This window comes from Buceros rhinoceros, unplaced genomic scaffold (genome assembly GCF_000710305.1).
Source record: "Buceros rhinoceros silvestris isolate BGI_N320 unplaced genomic scaffold, ASM71030v1 scaffold4992, whole genome shotgun sequence".
In the NCBI taxonomy this organism is placed as follows: Eukaryota; Metazoa; Chordata; class Aves; order Bucerotiformes; family Bucerotidae; genus Buceros; species Buceros rhinoceros.
The window spans coordinates 18,545-44,222 of NW_010400527.1; the positions used below are offsets into that span (position 1 = coordinate 18,545).

Sequence of the window (25,678 nt, forward strand, 5' to 3'; positions counted from 1 at the left end):
GCAGGATTTGTAGTCTGAAAGCTTTTCCTGGCATTTTTTTTTTTCATGATCCAGTCGAAGCACAGACTGCAAATTTTGGATCACAGCAATGAACAGTCTCGTGGAGTTTCCTCAGATCTCTTCCTGCCTTTCTCTCCTGATGAGACATCTCTCTGTAGTGCCTATAAATATATTAAAAGGTTGAGGCAGCTTTTTCTTCCTAGTTTGGAATTGCAAGGGAGTTCTGGGGGGGTGTTTGAAAGGCAAAAAGGAAGCTAAGCTTCTGGGAGAAGCCTCTGCAGCACTTAATTCTTGCAGGAAGAACTGAAGTGAGAGCAGGTATTGAGACAGGGAGGAAGAGTCACTTCAAAGAGGCGTAGTGTTGCGTATATGGCTCTCGCACCTTATGGCTTTCTGTCTGGGCACCTCAGACTGCATCTGTGCTCGCTCAGAAGTTGTTAGTAGTTCCCAAAACCCCTTGACAACCCGTTTTTGGGTTTTTCATTTCAAGCAGATGACAAGGCAGTACTGTTTTCTCCCTACAAAGAGCAGGAGAGCTGGTGGGAGGAGCATCAGAAAGATGTAAAGGCCTTTTGGAGCAGCCTATCTTGGATGAAAGCAATTAATATTGTGCGTGAACTGTCTTTGAAGGCCTTTTCACACTTGATGCTTCATATCTGGGGTGGTCCAGATGTCCTTTTCCCTGACCTGCAACTCAAATGTCTTTGCTTATCTTTGTGGTTGTTGTGGCAGATACATCAAGACCTCGGGCAATGCCACCGTTGATCACTTGTCCAAGTACCTAGCTGTGAGGCTGGCTCTGGAGGAGCTTCGGAGCAAAGGCGAATCCAACCAGATGAACCTGGACACGGCCAGTGAGAAGCAGTACACCATTTACATTGCTACTGCCAATGGGCAGTTCACCGTAAGGACAGCTTCTAAGAGTAAAACCGAGCAGCGGGACATCTTTCATACAGACTCAATTACAATCCCCTCAGCTGGACTTCTGAGCTGGCTTAGGGGTAAAATTCATAGCACCAGGTTTTTTATTTAGCAGCAGAACAATTCCTTAGTGGGAAAATTATACAGAAAAGCTTGGTCAGTAGAAAAGGAGGTGTATAAATTATTTGGGAGAAAATCCAGGGATGCCAGCAACTACTGAGTACACTCAGGGAGGAACCCCTCCTTTTGGCTGTCAACTTAATACACTGACTCAACGACAAGGCAGCATCGCAGTTAGGCTGGACTTTGAGCAAGGGCATTTTCCTGAATAAAATAAGGCTTCTTGTTTTATTGGTTTATTTATTTGACTTCTCTAAGTCGGTGTGTTCCTCTGATGTCAGCAGTCTGTGTGTACAGCATTACCCCTGCAAGCCATCAGATTTATTTCATTTCTGTTTCTGGTGTTCTCTTCTAGGTATTAAATGGGTCGTTTTCCTTGGAACTGGTCAGTGAGAAGTACTGGAAAGTGAACAAACCCATGGAACTGTACTATGCACCAACAAAGGAACATAAATAAGCTGTGCTGGAGAACTGAGATGGGACTAACTCTTTTTATAGCTACGACTTCTTTAATATTAAAAGAAAGCAGCACCATTATCCTCACGGATGATACATGTGATGCCTTCAGGCTCTCCCAGTAATTAATATGATTAGGCAGTATTCCGGGTTGTATTTAATTTAGCCTTTGGTTTGGGTTTTTGATTTTTCCCTGGGAGACTAAATGACCTTCTCCAGTGCATTCCAGTGTTTGACATGCTTTGTTGTTCCTATTGCATGATAACTGAACGAGTGTTCCGGTTTGGAATGTCTTAATTTCATCCAGGTAAATCTGGATTTCAAATAGGTTTGACCCAGGTACAGTAGCCTCTGTGGAGTACTGAGCATTGGCTGCCTAAGTGACTCCGTTCTAACAGGCCAAGGGATGTGGTGAATTTGTGATTTCCCTAGAAAAGACTGGTAAAGAATTGAGAGTCTTGCAGCAAGAGGGAATCAGATTCCCTGGAAAAGATTTATTAGTCATTTCCTTGTGAACAAATAGAGCTGTAGTGAGAAAACTGACACTTTAAAACCTTGCTGTTTGCTGGGCTTAATAGTTCAGTGCAGGGAGATTCATGAGATTTGCTTTTTAACCAGTATTTCAGTCAAAATTACCCCAAACAACCCAACCCTGTAACTCTGCCCTGTGCAGAGCCTGACAGTCTCGATGCTTCCCGCCTGGCCACTGTGGCAGAGTTATCCCATCCTCCCAAGCTTCACTGAAGAAGATCGGGAAGTTTTACAGCCCTGCTGTTCCCTCTAAGAACATTTTTATTGTGAATGTATTGGAATGGTCTGTAAAGAACTATCCTGACAACCTGGGTTTTTTAAAAGCAAATCCCCAAAATTCCAGCACATGGATATAATGCAGCATCGAAGTGTTTTGCTTTATGGGATTGGTGCCACCCCAGCTGTGAGCTTCAGGTTGAGTAGGGAGCACTTCCACCCTACGCTGCTCGAAGGTTCTATTCTTTTTGCCATAGCTTTAACAAACGTGGCTTAGCACTTTGGAAGACAATTTTAGTACTTGACGAAGTTTACCATTTAGTGTCTTAAATATAGGTTCAAGTTTTCAAACTTGGCAGTAGGCTGTAGTGTGAAGTCCAGTAGCTGCTGTTCACTTGCATGTTGCCCTCTCCCCTCGCGCTGGACCTTGCTGCCACTTAACAGGGGTGCTTACCTGTGGGCATTCTGTCTGAAGGGAAATGCTGGTGCCCCGAGATTCCCTTCGCCACAAGACTTGCTGATGAAGCCACCACCTGTCTGCACCTGAGGCTAGAAGCAAAAAAGTTGCTGATATGTGAGCAGTAACGTACTTTAACTCATGTGGTACTGCTCCTGGCTTGTCATGCCTGTGGTTAGACTGTTTGTGGCACGTGGTATGTAGGTGTTAGATGTTCGAGGATTCTCACAGGAGGAAGTGCCCTTCCATCGCTTCTGTCTTTCAAGCTCAGCAGTTGTAAATACGTGTCCATTCTGCCTGCCTCCTCTCATCAGCTTTATCCCTGTGAACACTGCACAGGCTTTTCCAAGGAACCTACACGGCTTTCTCTTCCTGGAAGGACTTGGTTTTCTGTGATGTGAAATGGAAGTTTTTGGGCCCCAGAAGACAGAGGGGGCAGTTTTTAAGGAATTATGTTATTCATGACTTTCTGGTGAAATGTTGCATTGTATAGACTAGTAGTGCATGGCCACTAAATATAACCTGGGGGTGGGGGAGCAGTGATTAGAAATGCTTTAAAAGTGATGGGGAAATGTCTAGGTTAGTTACAGCGTCCCTTTCTGTTGTGATAGCTAAGGTAACGTTCGGTCCCTTATGCGAGAGAGGTGTTTGTGAAGCTGAGCAGTCTGTCTAGGAGCTGTCTGTCACTCTGTCCCCAGTTCTTTAAAAAGCGTGGGAGAATATGAAGCTCTTATTTTCATGTTGTAGTGAATTTACTGAATATTTATGTTCTTTAATTATATATAAATGTAGTTGTTGGAATAAACCTTTGATTGCACTGTGACTCTTTAGTGCTACAAACTACTTTATTTTCTGACTGACTTTCCTCTTCCTCCCACTAAAGCCATGCTAATTTTTAGGTACATAAAGCGTGTTAGGTACAGGTAAGCCTAACAGCTCTAGGTTCAGTTGAAGTCACACTGAAATTCTTCAACTGACATTAAATTTAAGAATGTTGTCAACCACCTGGTGCTGCTTCCTCTTAGAATTCACAAAAGAAACCCTGTGGACAGTTTGGGTGTGGTTGTTAGTGCTGCCACGTCTGCAGCTGTCCAGAGTGAGGGTGAGGAGGCGCAGCTGACCTCCACTGGTGGGTCTGAGTGGAGTCTGGCTCTGAGCACCCATAAAATCTGTTGAAACCAACTGAGTGCTGGGTGTTATATGCCTTCAATGAGAAATAGAGGCACACAGAAGACAGGAGCTCTTCCAGTGATGTGCCCTAACTGCTGCTGTTCTAATCAAATCCCAGAGCTTGAGAAACAGGATGAAGCACTTGAGGTAAACCCAGCAATGCTGGTTGCGTTTAACTGTGTGTTCAGCAGCTTTGACGGAAAACAGTGTGGGATAACTGTACCGTATCACTTGGGTTGAGGTACTTCATTAGAAAAAAGAAAGTTCTGTTCCTCTGTTCCTCTCCTTGTGGTATCTCTACAGTTATTACAACTTCTAACCAGAAGGATGCACCCTGAGTAAGAGGGAATGCTTGCGTAGACTAGGACTTAACCAGTTAACCAATGCTATGAGTGGTCCTATCCCTTAACACACCGCTCTCTTGAGCACTAGTGTATCAGCAACCAAAGCCTTCCACCACTCTCTCCACTTACAATAAATACTTAGTGTTCCCTGGTTGTTCTCAACTAACTTTTCTTTCTCTTGCATTTATCTTTCCAACTGGATCCCAAGTTGTCTTTGGAAAAGAACTGTAAGGACTAAGTTTTTGAAGGAAGGAGTTTGTTGCTGGATCACTGGTGAAGTGCAAATGAGAGAAGCAATATCATAGTGTGAGGTGTCAGAGATGGATCAGCAATAGTAATAATCCCTAACAGTGGGGGCCAGGTTGAACACCAAACCTGTGAAAAACTGTTCAAACATGAGGGTTGCTCCTCATTCAAGTCAAAGTTTGGGGGAAAGGAAGGACAAAGTCAAGCTGATTTGGCTGGAATGCTGCCATGTATTTAAGTAAACAAGAACCAACTACAGCATCTCTACTCACCAACAGGAGAGATCTTTTTGACTGCCACGATTGTCTTACTGACCAATCCATACCAAAACTTCCCTAAGAACTTCACCCTGTAGTGCCTTGTCACTGTTTCTTTTTGCAGTACACAACCAAACATAACCTCAGAACTAACAGCTACCTGGGGTGGCTAACACAACTCACTGGTCTCATTCTAAACTGGTGTTTCAGTAGCAGTCCTGGAACAATTCCTTTCCCTTCCCACTTGTGTTGGGCCCTTGCTCATAGGCAGCGCTAAGAAAAGAGAACACAAATGACACGTGCAGTCTGGAGTTAGTGCACCCCATCAGGGCTTTCTGGCTTGCTTAAACGCAGATCACATTTTAGCCGGTGATATTTTCTCATCTTAACATGACGTCCCTCTAACTTGATAGCAGCCTAGGAATGACTTATTTTAGGAATATCCTGCTTCCTATTATCCTCACATTCAGAAATGCTGAAGTCTTTGGGCTCGATCCACCCTTCTGGGTTCTGTGCCAGAAATAAGGCTTTAACAAAGCCTGAGGAACAGCCACAGTGCCTTGGCGTGAAAGTAAAAGCAAGGAAGTGTCCCAGAGACCTTCTCACAGCAACGGCACCTTGACCTCACACACTGTGGTCAGGAGGAAGTTCTAAAGAATTCTAAAATGTCTTTTCAAATCAGAAGAGGAGGTGACTCAAAGTTTCAAAATCCAGTTTGGTAAGAAGTACCGGCTTACTTGAACAGGGTACGCTTGCACGTCTGCACTATCCCGACTGGCAAACGCAGCGATGTGCGTTACTCGGCTGCGCAGTGAGAAGGAGGAGGACAGTCTTTCAGGAACATGGCAGCAGCAACTGCAGCTCTATCCTCTTCCAGGAACTCGGCCTCCTCTGCCTGCCCCCCCGTGTACGTGGGAGTGCTGTACTTCATCAGAACAGTCTTGAACTGCGCCAGGGGTGCGTTCGTGCGAACTCCCGTGGGATCGAAATGGGTTCTGCTGACTTTGTATCCGGCTTCAGAGAGATAGTTTAAAAACTTATTTAACCTGAAAAAAAAAAAAAAAAAAAAAAAAAAAAAAAAAAAAAAAAAAAAAAAAAAACGTTTAAAAAGGAGTTAATGCTAATAAGTTGGATTCAATACAAGTTATATATCTCTTGTCATAGTAACGTAAGACTGGAATTTAAATGAAAACCTTACTTTGGCATGTTCATTCCTTTAATACTGTGTCTGTGGATGTTGTAGTAAAACGCAGGATGCTCAGCACTGTTCTCCGCTTTTTGTCGCTTGGCATTTCGAATCACTTCATCACTTTTTCTTTTTCCTGGACCACAAAAAAATGCCAGTGAAACCATGGAATATTCAGTGAGACCACAAAGAAGTGCCAGTAAAACCAGGGAATAATCAGTGATAATCAGTGAGACCATGAGAAACACCAGTGAAGGCAAAGACAGTACAAGAAAAAGCTGCGTAGCAGCTACACCTCTGTGTCTGCTTTTATAAGGCAGTATTTTGTGGTTAAATTCTAGCCTGACTTTAGTAACATACCATTTTCAGTGCAGTCAAGGTGGCTTCTGCAATATTAAGCTTTCTGCTTTTACCAGTGAGTATGATTCTGGATGAAGTAAACCCAGTATTCACTAGGAAAATAAATCCTTAGTACCAGTATTGTTAAATATAAAAGAAGTCCATGAACCCTTAGGTTGGCTTAGCCATCACTTCAACTGTAGTTGAATTTGAAACTGCTAGAGCTGCATCAAACCAATATACTTACCATGTACTACCAGGTGGGGTTCTGAAGGAGTGTTTGGTGTTTTTATATATACGCCGCACTCTTCTGGAATACAATTAAAAGCCAGTAAGATAGTAAAATGGCAAAATGCCTTGGTTAAACACAAACAAACAATACCACCCTCTGGCCTGAAGAAGGAAGTGTGGTAAGAAGCACAAGTAGGAGTAACTTCTTCTTACTAACTCAGTAACTCAAACTTAGAGGGGATATTCAGAATTTAGTAGGAGGACTACACCCTGTGGAAGGGACCCATGCCAGAGCAGTCTGTGAAGCACTGTAGCCCGAAGGAAGGCCTCGCGTTGGAGAAGTGCATGGAGGACTGTCTCTGGTGGGAGGTCCCCCACGCTGGAGTGGGGGAAGAGTTTGATGAGTCTTCCACCTGAGGAGGAAGGAGCAGCAGACAAAACATGTGATGAACTGACTGCAATACCCATTGCCTGTGCTCCTGTGAGTGAGAAGGTACAGAATCAGAGGTGAAGCTGAGCCTGGGAAGAAGGGAGGGATGGGGGGAAGGTGTTTTTCTTTTTTTAAGATGTAGTTGTATTTCTCATTATCCTACTCTCATCTGATGGTAAAACAGCGTTGCTCAAATTAAACTGATAGTTTTTTCCCCAGGTTGAGTCTGGTTTTTACCCATGACCATAACTGCTGAGTGAGCCCTCCCTGTCCTTGTCTTGACCTATAAGCATGGTGGGGAGAGGAGTGAGCAAGTGGCTGAGGGGTGGTTAGTTACCAGCTGGGCCTAAAACACCGTGCTGCTTTACACTGGCATGGTTTAGGACCTGTCACAACGATATCAGTACCAAAGACCCTCTGACAAGAGCTGACAAGTCCCACACTGCATTCAAAGCCACAAACGTTTTCTTGGCCTTTTTCTGTACGCTCTGTTGTCAGTAAATGATCAGAGAGCAGCACCTCTCCCCATCACCACAGAGCAGACACTTCAGGAGCAGTCTGCCGCTTTTCTCACCTTGTTTGCTCTCGTCACAAGGACTATGGTTAGAATAATGTTTTAAAGTTGTGCACTCAGCTTCGCAAACTAATGTCTTCAAAAGTGACTGAGCTTCATCCAAGCTGTACTCGACAGCCTCCAAGTACATTCTCCTGAGGAATCCAGCGTTGAAGAGGGCTCCTGACCTATGACAAGTGGAAAGTTAAGACTTCTTAATGACAGTAAAAAAAATTGCTCTAAAAAATGTCTCACCCGAATTGGTCAGCAGTTACATCACACCGAAGTGCTGCATCAGGCTATGTTCTCAACTCGGCAACCTGAGTTGCTTTGGCTCCAATGATAGTAACACTGGTGTTGTGATAAAAATCAAGATCTCAACTGCAGTAATTTTCTTTCCACCACTGATTCGCCCTACTGTGATGAGAAATTAATTAAACCCCCAGAAGAAAGGCAGTATCAATTGTCAACCATTTTTAATACTGCTTTGAAACAGGTGAAAGAATTAATGAAAGGAGTTATTCTCGTTTCTCACAAAACAGAATTCTAAATACTACCAAGCGGTGTATTATTTACTACCATCAGCACATGTAAGGATTTACTAAATAAATTCTCCACAAGCATCACGCAATAAAATGTTGCAGAATTTGGCTCCCAGAGGAACACACATTCAGGTTCTCCTGAGCGGGACGTATGACCTAAGATGCACTGAATGTGAAATTAAAGCACACGTCTTCATTTTCTGAACTTACCAGAGAGGACCAAGAATTACTGCAGTCTTCCCCGGCATACTGCCGTGACAATCGCAAGGCAGCTGCTGATACGGGTTTTCTGCAACACAGAAAGGGGATTTGGGTTGGTTTGAAATACTCGGCAATACCTCCTTTACTGGAGAGATGAGGCAGATCTGAAGTAACGTCCTTCTGTGGTGGAAGTGTTCTGAAGGGCAACCAACAGCAGAAGTGTGACACCGTTCTCACTTCTGCCAAGCAGTGCTTAGGAGAATTTAGCAATTGGTAATTTGATCTTTAATTGTTAACAAAGAACTTCCTATGTTTCTTGGCAGATTTCAAGTAACAAAGAAATTATTCCCCTTCCTACACTTGTGCAATTAATGCATTAAGTAAACAATTCATTTACTCATTAAGATCTCTACCATAAGACTGTACTTACCAGTGAACTCATTCGTGTACTTAAAACTTAGTAACTGATTTACAAAAATCTTTTTAATAATTAGGTCATCGGATGCTCATGCTCTTGACTTTGGGCAGGGCAGACACAGATACCACCAGTTAGCAGTCAGATGCCCGTGAACACGTCACTTTGAAACAAGATTTTATAGTCATTCAAGGCAACATGTGGCTCATAGCTACCTCCTAGCTTAATTTTTGTCTCCTGCCTTTACTAACTTGTGTGTAGAGACAGCCTGTGACCAGCTGGGTTTTGACCTAGAGGCTGCCTTCATTTACCATCAAGCATTAGCTGAACTACCAGAATGTCCACAACCTCCCTACCACACCTGCTGAGGTATTTCCACCAGATGTGCAGATCACGGCCAGGCAGGATACAACCTCACCTGAGGGGGAAGCGATGCTCCTAGTCTAAACATTTTAAGGTAACTGAAAGGAACAGCAGAAAAGCAATCTGACACCAAAATCTATCAAGCTGCTGCTGTATGGAGCTCGGTAGCTCCATACAAACAGTAGCGAAGATTGTACCACTCGTCATGCGCTTTACTGAAACCACAGATCGATGTGTCTGTTAGGCATCCTGGCAGCTTCAGCAGCTACAGCTAGTTGGGAGTGTGTCCTGTCTAGAAACCAAATCTAGTCAACTTAAAGCAAAATACATGCAGGTAACTCATCTGACCTACTGCCCTAAAGCACGGTACCTTCTCTGCCTCACACAATGAGCTGGAGGGGATTCCTTCTCCACCTCACACAGTGCGCTCATCATTACAGTAGAGGGAATTATCACTTTACTAAAGGGATGCAAACAAACAAGCACAAAATGGGAGATGCAGGAGCCAGACCTTCTAGAAAGGACAAAAGAAAAGCCATTTACCTTCTACCATATTACCCTCTTTCTGAAAAATCCTCTCTTCGCACCACTGGCAATGGATGAGGTATCTTATTTTCTTTGCCGACTCATCTGCAAGGGATGGGCCTCTTAAAACTCTGACCACTACTAGAACAAAATGTTCTAGAGCTACTGCAAGTAAAACTTCGATGCCTTTGTTACAGCGAGCTGCAGCTCTATGAAAGAAAAACAAACACAAACCCACATTGTACTGAAGATTGTACAGCAGATGAACGCTGCCCTGGGCACCTGAACCTGCTGAAAGATCCTTGAGCTCATCCACTTCCTGGAAAGAGATACTCAAGATTTGAGACAGTGGTGAGGAAGAAGTGTGGTTTCTGAGGTGGAGAAGTAAAATCTAATCATATTCAGGTCAGGATTTCTGCTCCGGCATTTTGAAGACTTCTGCATGCTTTATTTCACCCCGTCTTTCCTGAGCAGTTGTCCCATCCCCTTGCCTGTGTCTTTTTTTCTCCCCCATCAGGGATGACATTTTATGTCTTCATTTACTTAACTGACTGAATTTACTGAGAATATCTATATGCAAACTACTCATTTCACAAGCTGGTAATTCCATAGATCTTTTTAACCTCAAGCATGAGGCCCTGAAGTGAACATTGTTTTCTACCAAGGCAAGTCTAACTGCAATGGTTTGCAGTTAATTAATTATTTCCAAAGTTCTATTTAGTGTTCTATAGAGCACTAAAATAATAAAATTGACAGAGGAACAGAGGAGTCTGTAGACAGTCAAGTGTGGGAATTACTTTTTCTACTACCATCCCTCCCCATCCTTCCAAACCACTACACTATTTATGTATTGTCACCTTGCCCAGTCTTTCAGTTTCAAATTTACCTTATTCCACCAGCACACATGAAACATTAATTTTGTATCAAGAAGTCTGGCTTTTACAATTAGGAAATTCTGGAAACTGAACATATATGACCTACAGCAGCAGTCAAGTCTTTTATTGCTTATTTTCTAATAGTTTTCTCCAGCCTGAGGTGATTTAGCAGTACCTTGTCACAGCAGCGATCACTATTCTGGCTGCCAGCTCCTTGTAGTACTCTGTTCTGACGATATTACACCCATAGTGCCGCAGTGCAACATGCTGAGCCTTTGCGTACAGAGAACTGGTGTCTGTGGACGTCAATGACACTATGCCAAGATTTCGCACATTTCTAAAGGCAGAATCCAGATAGTTCACAGAAGTTCCGAAGGGGTCCAAATGGCTAAAAAGAGAGGAAGTACCACTGAGGACCTACAAATGCTGGAAAGTTTAGCTTTCAACTGAGGAAAACACCGGTTCATATCCTTAATCTACTGTCATATGTAAAAGTAAAGGAGGAAACGGGTCTAAATTTTACAGCACACCCCTCATGAATTACTCTGGAAAACTTCAGCGCCTAATTGCACGAGGCAGGGAAGCCCCGTGCTGGAAAATACACATCACCACAAAGCCAGCTAGTGCTTTTTTTAGCATCCTGACCTACTGACTAATTCAAGTTTTGCAAATATTTGCCTTAGAACAAAGGGAAATGTCTAAAACCAAAAATCTCTCACCAGGCACGCATTCCAGTTTACATACTAAATAATTAGCGTGATTTTCAGCCTGAATACCTGCTGCTTAGATCTGGATGTCAATCAATAAAAAAACCCACCAATCACTTATTTTGATGTCCGTATAGGTTTTGAATGTATGTGTCTATAAACCCAACCTGCAAGAATGAGCCTACTTTAATTGAAAATTAATGGATTAATTTAATTAAATATGGATTTAAACAGGGTATGCAATAAAGTCCTACATAAAAACATGCAAACAAATGAATTTTAAACTCATTGAAAGTTTGAAGAAAAAACCCCCTCATTTAACATTTCTTTGTCGAACAGACAATGAAGTTATAAAATACCTTAAAATTCTGACTTAAAATTTTCACGTACATTTATAGTCCACTCTGGATGTCAGGATTTTCCCAGCAATTTTTAAAACATTTAAGATTAAAGTTCTGTTCCCACACCATTTCTAGACAACAGAATTACGTTTAAGATATCAACTGACTGTTGGTGGAGTCTTTCATTCCAACTTCCCTGCAAGGGAAATGGTGTAGGGTGTGTCACCACCAAACCAGAAAATTATTAACAGAAACATTCACCACTCACATGAAATCAAATGATCTCAAATGCATTATAACGTTGGCATCCATTTTTGTCACCTCAATGGTGTCAGCACTTTCTTCTCCATCTCCAAGAGCTTCATCACTGTCTTCCTCCTTAGCGTTCAGTTTCACCCTCATTTTGTTTAAATGGCAGTTTTCCCGAATCATTGCCACAGAATTTTCATTGCAATCATTAATGGTAACTCGCACAGAGCTGCTGAGGTGCTTTGCCCATTGCAATCCCATTATACCTAAGGGAAGACACAACTGTAACTCCAGGAGACAGCAAGGAGTTGGGTTTGGGGTCACCGAACTCACCAAGAGAAAAACCCGTCCTTTTAAATGCTTGTAATACAGAAGTGCATGATGCATGTTCCTGCAAACATGCGTCTGCAACCTTCTGCCCCAGCACAGTGACAATGGGGTATGTAAGGGACAGTCTGTTTGGCACCTTCTATGATAACTGGGGCCACAGCCTGAAAGACCTGTGATTTTGGCAGCAGGCTGGACCTGCTATTTGCAGGAAAGCCCCTTGGCTTGTTTTAACGCCTCAGTGTTGAACAGCAGACGGACTCCTGTGACACGCCACTGTAGAACACACACACAAGCGCAGGACTGTGAAGATTTTTAGGCTGCCTCCAAGTATCTGTTGCTGACTTTGGTAAGTAAAGTCTAGGATTACATTGCAGAAGTGCAGGACAGGGTGCACTTGTGAAGTTTGGCCTAGTTCAGCACAGTAATAACTTCAGTAATCAATTAAGAGGCTTTTCTGATAAAGAAGCTTGGATTCATCACTCTTTTTAAACTACAGGCTGATTTTTTACAGCCAAATTCCACAGCTACGGAGTCACAAGTGTTCTGTGAATGCAAGTTTAGCGAGATGCCACTTCATGGACATTAAGGCAATCGATTTTAAGGAGACCACTAAACTTTGATTTAATACTATTTACAGTCTTTTTTAAAAGGCCTAATGCCAATCTCTTGATGGCTGGGAGGTTTTTCGGTACAGACGCTACCGACTGCCTGCTTAAGGGAGAAATTATTGTGTACCTCCCATTATTTTTTGAATATGCAATGCTAATTACTACTGATTTCTGCAGCTTTGTAATAATGGATATTAGTCAAAACATCAAAGAAATTGACTTTACCAGTGGCACCAAAAGCATCCAAACATTCTATCGGTGTACGCTCCTTAGCTAGAACGGCCAGTGCACAGAATATCAATTGCCTTCAAAATAAAAAAGAATGGTCGTAGTAAGCTGAGAAAGCATTTTTCCTTCCTTCTTATTTCCCTTGAACATAACACTAGAACACTTAAACTAAGCTCTATCTTTTACAAGAATTGTAAATCAAAAATCTCAACTAACCTTAAATGTTTAAGTCTACAGTAGGATATTCATAAAGTAAGATCCTGAATCAACTTCCTAGTTACTCTAACAGTGGGAAAAGCAGCTAGCATTCAGAAGTACATCGTGGTGGCCTTCTCCAGAGGCTGAGCTATTGTCAAACCTGGAGCGCAAATAAAAACAACACTGAGGACACAAGGGTCAGGACCAGCAGCAGAGCAGTCCCACCTGCTGGTGTCAATGCTCACACCTTTCTGTTACGCTACAGACTCTCCTTAAAGGGAGGTATCCATTCTTCCTTCACCTTTCCTAATGCAAACAATGAGAAGACACTTGAAAGACTCTGAGTCCCAAGAGGAAAAGAGCTCGAATATGAAAACTGTAAGCTATAGGTACGCTGCTGTTCAGTTAAAGGAGAGCGAGCAGTGTCTAGCCATAGGATCTTGCAGAGATTAACAGAAAAACATCTGACATCTACACAAAGTTAGTTTTCAAGCGTGCTCCTTTCAAATCCTGTTCTCCACAAACTACTCAAAGAAAAATACTTAATTGCCTCAGAAATTATAATTATTTCCCATATAACGCTCCTGGGTTTAAAAAGGTTTTTTTTAAAGAGTTTTTTTTTTTTTAAGAGTTATTGGATGGAAAACTATTTCCCCTGCCCTATGAACAAAAAGTTTTTCAGCATTTCAAAACGTGTGACTGTTTTTCACAAGAAACTTGCCACCCCTCTGGTACACCCTCCCACTCCCTGTTCTCTTACCTGTTGAGTTTCATTTTAGGATTAAAATAAGAATCTGTTTTCTGAGGTGTGGAATAGTTGGGAAGAACCCGAACGTCTGTGGCTGACTCCTTCAGCACTTCATGAGAAGACTTGGGAGCAGAAACTAAAAGAAAGAAATTGTGGGGGAAGAGCAGAGGTACTGAGAATTGAGATTAACATTAGCAAATTCGATAAATCAAACTGAAAATTTGCTCCCGTATAGCAAGAGGTCTGGGTTATGCTGTAATCCAACTAGCTCAGGGATCAGTTAACAAGTATGTGAGGGGAAAAAAAGCAGGCAACAATTTCTTCTAGCTCTAAGAGTGTGTTATGGGTGGGAGAGGTTCCCCTTTAGATGAAACCACTTGGCAGTCTTGGCTTAGAGCTCTGCTTGCTGTGGAAGGAGTGAAACACACCTCACTCAGAAGCAAAGCAGCAATATGATTTATCTGACAAAATACAAATGGTTTTGGTAGGGTTTAACAGAAACTAATCGAGGTTCGATTTGAGAGCAAAGTCACTACAATAATCACTACAAGGCAAACTGATAACAATAATTTGATCAAAATACTTGTGTATGTGTGTGAAAGTAAGTACAGTGCATTATGGTGATTTTCACAGCAACTGGGAATAGAAGGGATAAAAGGTGTCCCTCCCGTTGAGTTACCAGGTTTGAGAGAATGAGGTTAGATCTACTCCCAGTCTCAGACTTGATCAATGGTTTATGTCGAAGAGGATTTGGGTGTTGAGACCTCAGTGTAGTGCTTAAACAGAATATTGTGTATCCTGTATGAGTTTAATGAGATAGCAGCTGTTTAAAGAGATAACAACACTTCAAAGTATCTTAACACCTGTAACAATGCTTAAGTAGCTAATGATCAATAATTGGTTATATAGTCATTGATATAAGATTTTACAATACTTATTAAGCAAAAACACAAATAACATACACACATAGAGCTATATAGAGGGTAACCTATGAACGAGATGTTTCATTTCTGCAGATTATAGTAAATGCGGGTACCCAGGAATCTCTAGGATTTCTAGAGATCACGAATTCTCATGTCTGCCTTCATCAGCTTAGCACAAGTGGGCAGCAATTCCCTTGTCAGCTTTAACAGCAGATGATCAGAGTTGAACCCGAGGGCGTCCCACCACAGGGGGAGACGCTGAGACACAGCCTGCTGTGATCCCAGGGAGCTCCAATGGGCCTCTCTTCTAGCATCAGGATTTATAAGATCACAAGAGGACTGACTCTGGTCAGTACTACAGGTAGTACTTTTCACTGTGGCCATTATCTTGTCAGGCTAGCAGGGCTCTTGCCTGATGGGGCTGTGGTCTTTTATTGATGCCTTTCCAAAGAATGCAAGAGTTAGGGATATTATGCCATTAAAGGTAAGGAATGTGGTATAGATGTGTCATGGAAGAGAGATTTACATCACTTAAAGAATCACCGTTAAAGTCATTAGCAAAAGTGATCCTTAATATCAGTTTATAAAAGCATGACAGGGCACAGTCCCTCTGTTACTACATGGAAGAAATAGGCAAAGGATAAGTGAGTTACCATCAGCCTGGACTGGTTTTACGCAGGGACTGGGGGCCAAAGGGCAAGGGAAGCCCTCCTGTGGAGTGCTGAGGCTCAGAAGAGACCCCTCGCTCTCTGAACTTCTCTGACGAGAGTCTAGTCTACATCCAGACTTACTCCCAGACTTGTCAATAGTTGCTGTCTAAAGGAATTTGGTACAGGGATTTCAGTGGCAGTGATTGAACGTGCCGTTATGGCTCCTGTATAACTGAGGGAGCGGCCAGGTAAGATTTTTTTAACACTATTATGATAAAACATAAGATCAAGCGATATGATTTTCCAGCAGTACTTAATCAGCCCGTAATCAACACCGTTGTAATCAACACAGTGACTCAGGTAAAGTTCAGCAAGGTTTCCTAAATCAAATCCCAGACACACACATACACGTAGAGGTTACCCCAGGGTTACGATGTTTCCTTCTCTGTCAAGTATAGTAAGTTTTTGGTACACCATGATTTCTGAAAGCTCACAAAAGCTAATTATGAATTTCTTCATCAGCACCCATCAGTAGATGATCTTTAAGCTTTTCTTCTTCATTGGCAACCATGAGCAGATAATCTGAATTAACTTGTGAAATCTACCTTGAACCTTGAAAAATCTACCCCAACAGGTGTCCCAGCTGAGAGGGAGACATCAGATCACAGCCCACTGTGGTCTCAGAGAGCTCTAAGGGCCTTGCTTGAGATCAGTATGTACAGGCTCACAAGACAAATGACTTTGGTCAGCAGTTTTCCATAGCGGTGGTAAATCCTAACTGGCAATCTTGGCACCTTTTAGAGCGGGCTACAATCCAGACCAGAGGAGTTTCACGTATGTTTCCTCGGCCACAGCAGTTTCAAGTGCAGTTAGGGAGAGCCTCATCATCCCAGCTCACCAGGACAAGAAGGTCCCGGACTGCCTCCACTCCCTGCTCCGGTAGGTAAGATCAGAAAGTGCCAAACTCTCCCAGCTCACTGCATTTGTAATTAAAACCAGAAAACAGCGTTGGCTCGGGCAAACATCGCAACGGGCCCACAGGGGTCTACACTGGCGCAGAATAGTCCTGCTCTCTCTCCTCAGATATGCAAGATGATGCCCAGACATTAAAAACCTCTATTCCTAAACTTCGTATTGGTAACAGAAAGAAGAGTGAACCTCACAGCTACCAGGATCATCTTCACTATTGTATCTAGGTAAAATCCATACGTCTACACAGAGACAAAAGAAATTGGACCAATTTTCAACAGTAATAGTCTGTGCCGTAGAAAAAAAACCCTTTTTTTTTTTTACAGCCCAGCTAAACAATTATGTCCTCATTATTTAAGTTGTAGACAACTTGCAAAAAATAAAGGAAATAAAATACATGTTTAATATTTGGCATTCCAATTACTTAAAATGTTTTCAATCTAGTTTAACCAGGTTGAGAAACAAAGTCCAATTTCAAAGAAGTTGGGTAGGATTCTGTTTTACCAAAGAATTACTGACACCTTAATCACGACTCTCCAGGACTGAAAGAAACATCACGTTGTTCTGTGAAGCCACGCTGATGCAGTTTGGATAAAAAAGCAAAGGATTTCCGTATTGCAGAAAGGTTTACTCTAGACTGGATTACAAAGACAGACAAGCAAATGCAGGGGCATGAAACTCTCTGTACAAGTTTTGTTTTATGGGTGCCATGTCCTCCATTCTTCTGGAGACACAGAAGCCTGTATTTACATTAGACTGATTGTGAAAGGAGTATTACTTATTCATCAATAAGAACAGAGTTACTGGCCAAAGCAGAGACTAAATCACAACCCCGCTCCATCTCCGAGGAAAAAAAAAACTCTGAAACATTACTGGCAGACTTTCCACTAGTACAGCTAAATCTGTGCTGGAATTCTTCTCATGTCCCTCACCCATGTCTTACAGTGCTATGTAGCATGTGCTACATAGTGTAAAAAGAATTAATGTTTTATGTGAGTACCCTACCTGTAAGAAATCTTGATTCAGTTTCTCCCTTATTCACATGACGATTTATATGACCTATCATGTCGGTTCGGCGTGTGATTGTTGCTGAACAGATGATGCAATGGTAATGGGCTCCCATTTTTGAAAACGTCTGTAAAATAGAGTAGTTTCAGAAGGCAGAAACAAACTATACCTGAACATGGGCATGAGAGGGATTCATCTGCCTGGGACCTCTAGTGAATCTGAAGTATTTTGAACCCACAGCCACAGAGAGTGTGAATGACCACACCCACAGCAGCATGGCACAGCAGCACAGCCAACTAAGCTCTGCCAGCGCACTGGTTCCTCAGCACAGTGGGAAGGAACTGAGAAGCATCTATTGCCTGGCCTAGTGAACCCTTCAGCTCTTGAACACAAAGCTGCTGTTTACTCCAAACAGTGACAGTGTTCTACATGATCTAGGCAGCCTCCACTAAAATAAGAGATACAACTACATTCAACTACCCGAGGCTTATATTAATATATTTATATTCTGGACTGACAAGTTTTTGGTATCCCACTCTGGATAGCAAGATATATTTTGTCATTAAGTAGACGGCAAAAGTTCCCCTAAACTACCCAGTTCCCCCACTTTGTAAGGTAACAAATACTGCTGTGATTCAGCATTTCTACCTGGTCTCCAGTGAGGTTTGGTTTTACTGGACGACAAGGCAAGTAGCAGATGCACATTCTGTACCCTGGAAAACAAATCATTGTCACATCACAGCACAGTAAGTAAACAGAATGGTCTACATGACATGGTCTCATTTTAGTACATCTGCTGGCACCCTGCGAAGGTACATAGAGTATTCAGGTATAAAACTTTAAAAGCATTTCTGAGTATCTTACGAAGTTATTGTTATCTGCTGAAAAGACTTGTGTGAAGACTCCTATAAAACACTTCACACAGTTTAAAGAAAACAAAAAAAAACCCACCCCAAAAAACACCCCAATCCTCCTAAACCAAGACTCCTGCTAATATACACAAAGCCAGAACTCCAGTCAGATCATTTTTAGTTTAACTTCAATCTTGTCTATCTTCTAATCAGTCATTTATTTCTTGTAAAGAACTGGGTTTGAAAAAAAAACACATACTGCTCACTTTCTTTTCCCTCTTAAACATCTTGTAGGGATTTTAATGCATCTTTCAAGCAGATCAGAGTTTGTTAAACAGCTAAGGCTACTAAATACTGATAGTAAAAAATTAATAAAGTAAAATAGTAAATAAATAGTAAAAGTATTTATCTGAAACCACGGAATCTTTATGATGAGCCAAAATGATCGTGTGTCTGATTATTGCCAATTTACTGAAGCAATTTTCATCATATATATATTTTAAATTTTATAGTAATTTTCATGACATGCCCAGCAATTTTTTTCTTTTTTTTCTTGTAGATGAGAAAAATGCACAACTGTAACTATTTTGGCATGTACAAGAGTACAGAACTATTTGAGGTTTGTATTTTACATACCAGGTCAAAATTCATGATGTCAATATATGGTTCAAATTCAGAGCTTAAGATGCTTAAGTCAAGAGGAATTTGAAAAGAAGAAACACTGAACCATGTCCTACGTGTCCACAACTTATTCTAGTATTTACTCATCAAATACACTTGCTGTTACCTTCAAATTCAACAGAAACTTTCCAGTGAAAATTCTGAAGGTGCCGATGGAGTTTATGACTGTAGCAAGCTTTGTACTTCTCCTCAGAACACAATGGGCACGGCTTCTTCTCATCTGAAAATACAAATAAACAACAAGCCTGAGAAACACATGAAATGCAGCTACCACTTGCGTTAACAGCGAAGCATGCTACGAGGAAAAAGAATGAAGGTACTGTTCATGAGAGGTAACAATGAATGCCCTGGGCTTTATTCTATTTGAGCCAGACACAAACTTCAAATTCATGGATTGCCTCTTTCTACTATAGAATAAACAAGAACTGCCATTATACTGCAGAGGTTAGAATAAGAATCTGTCTTCCTCTTCCTCAAGCTTTTAGATTAAACCAGCTCCTCATATCTAAAGCTGCAAGAAGGACAATGTACTCTATGTTAAAATAATTGCCCTCCTTGGAAATCCTGTCTAAAGGACAAAAAAACCCGAAGACAAGATTATCTGACAAAGGTGTTGAAGTACTAACCTAATTAAAATCTAGCTGTTAGGAGACATTCGCTGTGGAGCTGTACGTAGGAACCATGCACTTTAACTGCTGCTGTGCCTTAAGACTGTGGAATGACTGCCAACCAACCTCTCGAGCAGAATTCAGCAGAGAAGTTTCTACATGTTAGAAGAGTAGAGGATGAATACTGGAACGCACCACACAATATAGGCATCTATAGTATTAATTTCTTCCCTTAGGCTTGCAGAACAGTAACGTTCCTTTTCTGTGCACCTATCCTTTACCTGACAGTGAGCAAGGGTGGGGGATGAGCATTTTGCTTATCTGGCCCAGAGGCAGCACAGATGTTGGAGGTTTTACAACTCCATCCAGCAAAGGTCTTATAGCCAGAGGTAGTATCAACAAAGCCAGAGACAAGGTCTAATTGTCAGAGGTTGTAGTACCAAAAAGGAGAAGTCTACATCTGCAGCAATTGTTGGCTTTCCTTCTCCCCCTCTTAATTAACACCACCATTAGCCTGCAAGGAGCCAATCAGCACACAAGATAGGACTCACCTCATCAACAGGTATGAATTAGTCTTTAAAATCCTCTCCTCTGGAGTAAGACAATTCCAGTGGTGAGGACAATGATTTACCAAGTGTCAAATAACGAGGTGATGGTAACAAACACAAGTTAGTCCCTTAACACACAGGGCAAAAGAATGCTACATACACAGCAGAAGAAAAAATTACTACTAAGAAAAGGTGAAGGAATTATGGGTTTCTTACCACTGCCATGCACTTATGTACAACTTGGCTAAGCAACAGCTACAGGTATCAGACTTATGAGACAGTCATGGTCTATCTCCTCATTAAAAATGGAACAAACACTCTAGGGAAGTTTTTGGTGCATTTGTTGGTAAAACTAAACAGACATGGAGGTAGGCTGTTATTTCCATCAGTGACTACTCTAAAAGATCATTGAGCCGCAAGAGCTGTATGAAGCTGAACCTATGTGGACTCTGAAGCTTGTCTTGATCTGTGAATGAAAACTAATTTCAGTTGTAAGGGCTGCCACTACCAGCACTAAATAGATACACGTAATCAGAGAAAAACAAAAAGGCTGTCATAAAAAGACTCAAAGCAATACGGATCAGCAACGAGTATAGAGTGGGGAAAAAACCCATCCTGAAAGAGAATACACATTTATTTAAACACTACAAAGACAATAATTAGTTTCGCTGTTATTGTAGCATTTGCAGTAAAACAAAAACATGACTAAGCTGTCAGAAGTAACGTTTTGGTACTATGTGCCGAAATTAGGAATGCTACAATGCAGAGAAAAAGAGGAAAAGAATTACTGAGGCCTTAAATTCCCAGAAGTACAACATTCAATAAGCAAGACAACAAATCATAAAGCTATTTTTTATGAGACCCTTAGTCTTCAAGCGTTACAAATATATGTCACATGTTAAAAACAAAAACTAAGACAAAAATGTAAATACCTGTAGCATGAAGATCTGTGTTCTGGGATACTGCCACGTTAAACTCACCTTCTTTCAGGTTAGCTAGTTTCTCTAGATCAGCAAAATGTCTTTGAATTGAAATATGTTTCTCTAAAAAGCAGAGATACAGAGAAGTTAAACATTCTTGGTTAACATTTTTTTTCTTTTACTGCTATTTTTCTATGCATTATGTCAAACACTATAGGAGAAGGACCATAGTACCAACTGGAATATTTTGTGTCCTTTCACTTCCATGGTAGGAGGAGTTACTGCAAAATTAAACCCTGCAATGGCTCTTCAGTAAGATCCAAGTATTTCTACTTCCTTTTTAAAGCTGACACACAAACTCCTCAAACTGGCAAGACTTTCATTTGAAAAAACAATTCAAAAAGATCAAGTCACATTCCATTTACTCCTGATTTCATTGCTCGGCATCATCAGTGAACGCATGTCATGCACAAAGCAGTACAAGAACATCCTACTGAGTTGGGAAAGTAGAAAAATATCCACAGGTTTGAATATTAGTTAACTTTGCTAAAAATGCTTTTGCCTGCCCTGCCCTTGAGTCGCTTAAAGTTCCAGAAGAAACAAAGTGTTACGTCCCGCCCTTGCTCACCAGCACCCTTTATCACTTGAAGAATGCAAGGCTTAGGCAGAGGGTCTTATCACTTGACGCTTCATCGTTTGGGACAAGATAAAGAGGAGAAGACTATTGTCTCTACAGCACGAGGGAGGAGGTCGCTTAACTGGACCTGAGTCATAATACAAAAAGATAATGACTAGCTGTCCCCCGAACTGCGCCTGCTTAATAGACTGTTGAACATTACTTTCTCCTCCCAGGGGAGGCAAAAGTCCAAGTTAATGAGACATGCGATGCATGACGTTGTATGATCTGTAAGAAGACTGCACATGTGCAAGGGGGAGGAGACCTAATTTACATCAGGAGCGGGAGAATCTAATCCATATGTACCAGGCGGTTGAGCAATCCTTTGAATATGTACGTTTTACTGCTTTAAATAAGAGGCCAAAGCTACAGCGTGGGGTGTTTGCACCTTTAAGGGTACCTGACCCTCGCTGCACCCAACTCTATAGAGCTGAAATCACAATAAACATACCTGCTTCACAATCAATTTTGATTGCGGAGTTTTTCCATGCATCACTATGAACTGTCTGGCAAAACTAAAACATCAGCTACAAGTGGACCAAATTTAAGCACCAGTTATTCGCTCTATAGCCAGGATACATTAAATTCCTTCACTTTTTTCTTCATTCTTCTTAGGGGACTGTTTAATCCTAAATTTACCTCCTGATTTTTCAACTTATCAGTCAATGGGAACAGTAAAATATTTGCTAAAACCAAGAGAACCAGCTTATCCAATAAATCAGCTTTATTAATAGCGATTCTGCGGTGATTTTAAACCTTTACTATGTTTTTACAAGATTAGTCTTCAGCCTGATTCCTAGAAACGCTAGTAAGAGCAGAATGGCATCTCATTTGAAAGAGATTTCCAGTGCCTTAGGAAAATATTTTCTCCAGATACATGGGAAAAAGCATCTGTAGCTATGAGATGTGTAGAAAATGACATTTCACTCATTCCCTTTACCTTTCTATCTTTCTCAAGCACGCAACACAAATGTTCTTAAAAGTTTAGTAGCAAACCTCTTGGATAATCAGATGATACATCCAACATGCTGCTATCAGACTCCCTTGTGGATTCTTCCTCTGTTCCTTTTTCTTCAGTTTCCAACTCCAACTCAGGCACTTTCTCATCCAGGCTGTTGCTTTTCACTTTTCCAGAGTCAACCACACCATCTTGAAAAAAAATCAAACAAAACCCCCATTCAACACATTGCTAATGTCATTGAATTATACAAACACGTTCATTTGCCAGTAATTTGGTGTTTCTAACAGGCAAAAATTAGAAGTGTAAAGGAGGAAAAATATGAACAGTATGTTGGAGAATAATAGATTAATTATCACTCATCCTTGGACACCACTGTGAAAGAAGGCCATCCTGGACAGAGGAAACTATCTGTACTCATCTGTACCATCAGCTGTTCAAATTAACCAAGTAATATTTACATGTTGTTTTCTGGCAAAAGGCAGTGCTAGGAAGACAAAGCAGGCAAGGAGGAAGTCCAGGGAATCCTAACAATACACTACCAGCTAAGACAATTCGAGAAGTTTAGAGTTGTTTAGGACTAGTTGAACAACCTGAAAAAAGGAGAGGACTAAGAAAGGAATTCGGTGTCATCAAGGGCTCTGATAAGGGTTAAGTGCTAGTGCCATCAGCATTTGCAAATGAATGACGTCTCTGGGGTAAGAGATGGGCCTACTGAAGAATTTGAAAGGGACTTAAGAGACTGAGTGAATGGGCAATAAAATGACAACCAAAAAAAGTCAACATGGGAAGGAATTAAACCCCAATTTTGATTTCACATTGTAGTGGTGCAGGCACACCTCTGGGCCACATTTCCATGTTCCCACAAGCCGTTTTGTTCTGTTTTTAATTACAAGAGCAGTGAGCTGGGAAAACCTGATACCTTCTAATCTTGCCCACCGGAGCAGCAAGTGGAGCCAAGCTGGGACCTTCTTGTCCTGGGTACAAGAGATGGGATGATGAGGCCTTCCCTAAACCCACCTGAAGCTTCTGATGCCTGGGAAAAAGCAGCGACTGAAGTCAATCATCTTGCAAGCCTATAAATACTGATTCCAAGCAAGGCCCTTGGAGCTCTCTGAGACCACAGTGGGCTCTACCCTGATGTCACCCCCTCAGCTGGGACACCTCTACAGGTAGCTTTCACCAGGTAATTCAGATCATTTGCTGATGGCTGCCAACGAAGAAAAGAGTGAGCAACTCACTATAATTAGCTTTTGTGGGCTTTCAGAAATCATGGTGTACCAAAAATTTACTATACTTGACAGAGAAGGAAACATCGTAACCCTGGGGTAACCTCTACGTGTGTGTGGGATTTGATTTAGGAAACCTTGCTGAACTTTACTTGAGTCACTGTGTTGATTACAACGGTGTTGATTACGGGCTGATTAAGTACTGCTGAAAAATCATATCGCTTGATCTTATGTTTTATCATAATAGTGTTAACAAATCTTACCTGGCCGCTCCCTCACAGTTATACAGGAGCCATAACGGCACGTTCAATCACTGCCACTGAAATCCCTGTACCAAATTCCTTTAGACAGCAACTATTGACAAGTCTGGGAGTAAGTCTGGATGTAGACTAGACTCTCCTCAGAGAAGTTCAGAGAGCGAGGGGTCTCTTCTGAACTTTGGCACTCCACAGGAGGGCTTCCCTTGCCCTTTGGCCCCCAGTCCCTGCGTAAAACCAGTCCAGGCCAATGCTAACTTGCTTTTCCTTTGCCTATTTCTTCCATGTAGTAACAGAGTGACTGTGCCCTGTCACGCTTTTATAAACTGATATTAAGAATCACTTTTGCTAATGACTTTAACGGTGATTCTTTAAGCAATCCAAATGCCTTCTTCGTGCCAGTGTCTTCTTTTTGCTACTACTGAAGACGACACAATACAGGCTGGATCTTGCAGCAGTTCTTACGATTTTCCTTGGTGTTTGTTTGTTTGCTTTTAAACACTGCAGTTGGATACCAAACTTTGCTATTATTAAAAAAGAAAAAACAGAAAGAGGAAATAGAAGGAATACCTCAAGAGAGGGGTTAGAAGAATTGTTTAGAAAGGCAGAAGCGCAGAGCAAAATTATTCTACCTGCCTCAAAATATAACAAGACCAGCACCGCTACTCAGAGAGCATTGCTCTACCTTTCACAGATCTATTTTTAAGCTGCCAACTCACCTGAAGGAGACTTTGAATTACCTCCTACTTCTCCATTAAAGGATGCAAGATGCCTGGTGATGCTTTCTATACACTTTAGGAATAGAAAGATATAAAGAAATTGAAGAAGTAACAGGATTTTTGGTAGGAAATCCGTAAGAACTGATAAAACTGTTAGAGAGATGGACAGTGAAATCACAGCAGCGACCCAAGTCCACCAGAGTTAGACACAGCAAGTGTATACGTTTGAACGGCTGAAAAAGAGAACATCTGTATGTACATACAGATACATGAAGGGAGAGAAACTTTCAAACCAGATGATTAAGGAAAGCAGTTTGCTACCGAAGCAGGATTGCAAGATTTTTAAAATTCCCGTCAGGAATCGCTGATTATTCACAAACCTAATAATGTTTCAGAGAGCCTAAATTATGCCACTTTTTTTTTTTTTTTAAATTAGAAGAGTCAATTCGCTTTAACTGTAAGACTGCAGCAGCAAAGGACTGGGATCCTTTGCCAGAAAACACCGAGGGGACCACGCGTGGGGCAGAGGTGGAGTGGCGCACACGCACACACCCGGCAGGCCCCGCTTTGGAACGGGACCTTGTGGATGCGTTTTGAAATAATAAAACATCACTATTAACAACAGAGACGTCTCGTTAGATTTAAAGGGAGGAAAGGGGGACACAAGCTCTCGGTTTACAAAGCTCCCGGAGGAGCCGACGCTGCTGCCAAGGCTCAGCCCCCGGGCTGGGCTGGGCCGGCCCGGGCCTCCCAAGGAGCACGTGTGGCCCCGCCGCCCTCCCCATACCGACCCCAAAGTCGGTAAAACGGGGAAAACCGGCCTTCCTTCACCTCGCGGGGGATTGGTGGCGCCGATGGAGGGAGAAAGGAACCGGCACGAAGGCGGCCGCAGGC

The 25,678-nt window shown here is 41.9% G+C and overlaps 2 protein-coding genes across 2 annotated transcripts in view; one reads left to right on the forward strand and one right to left on the reverse strand.

Annotated features, from left to right (window-relative positions):
* RNF2 (ring finger protein 2) overlaps nt 1–1,498 on the forward strand; it is a 4,354-nt gene extending 2,856 nt beyond the window's left edge. The window contains exons 5-6 of the mRNA XM_010131884.1: nt 733–904; nt 1,397–1,498. Coding sequence (XP_010130186.1) covers nt 733–904; nt 1,397–1,498 — 274 coding nt within the window. The remainder of the gene's footprint in view (nt 1–732; nt 905–1,396) is intronic.
* Nucleotides 1,499–5,514: 4,016 nt separating this feature from the next.
* On the reverse strand, nt 5,515–22,762 carry TRMT1L (tRNA methyltransferase 1 homolog (S. cerevisiae)-like). Its single transcript, XM_010131885.1, has 15 exons — nt 22,618–22,762; nt 20,958–21,068; nt 18,976–19,089; nt 17,986–18,050; nt 17,335–17,464; nt 13,800–13,923; nt 12,839–12,918; nt 11,695–11,941; nt 10,554–10,766; nt 9,522–9,712; nt 8,210–8,288; nt 7,479–7,645; nt 6,491–6,553; nt 5,917–6,040; nt 5,515–5,764 (listed from the first exon to the last, which is right to left on the reverse strand). The coding sequence occupies exons 1-15, from the start codon at nt 22,646–22,648 to the stop codon at nt 5,515–5,517; spliced, it is 1,989 nt and encodes a 662-aa protein (XP_010130187.1). The 5' UTR covers nt 22,649–22,762.
* Between the last annotated feature and the right edge of the window lie 2,916 nt (nt 22,763–25,678).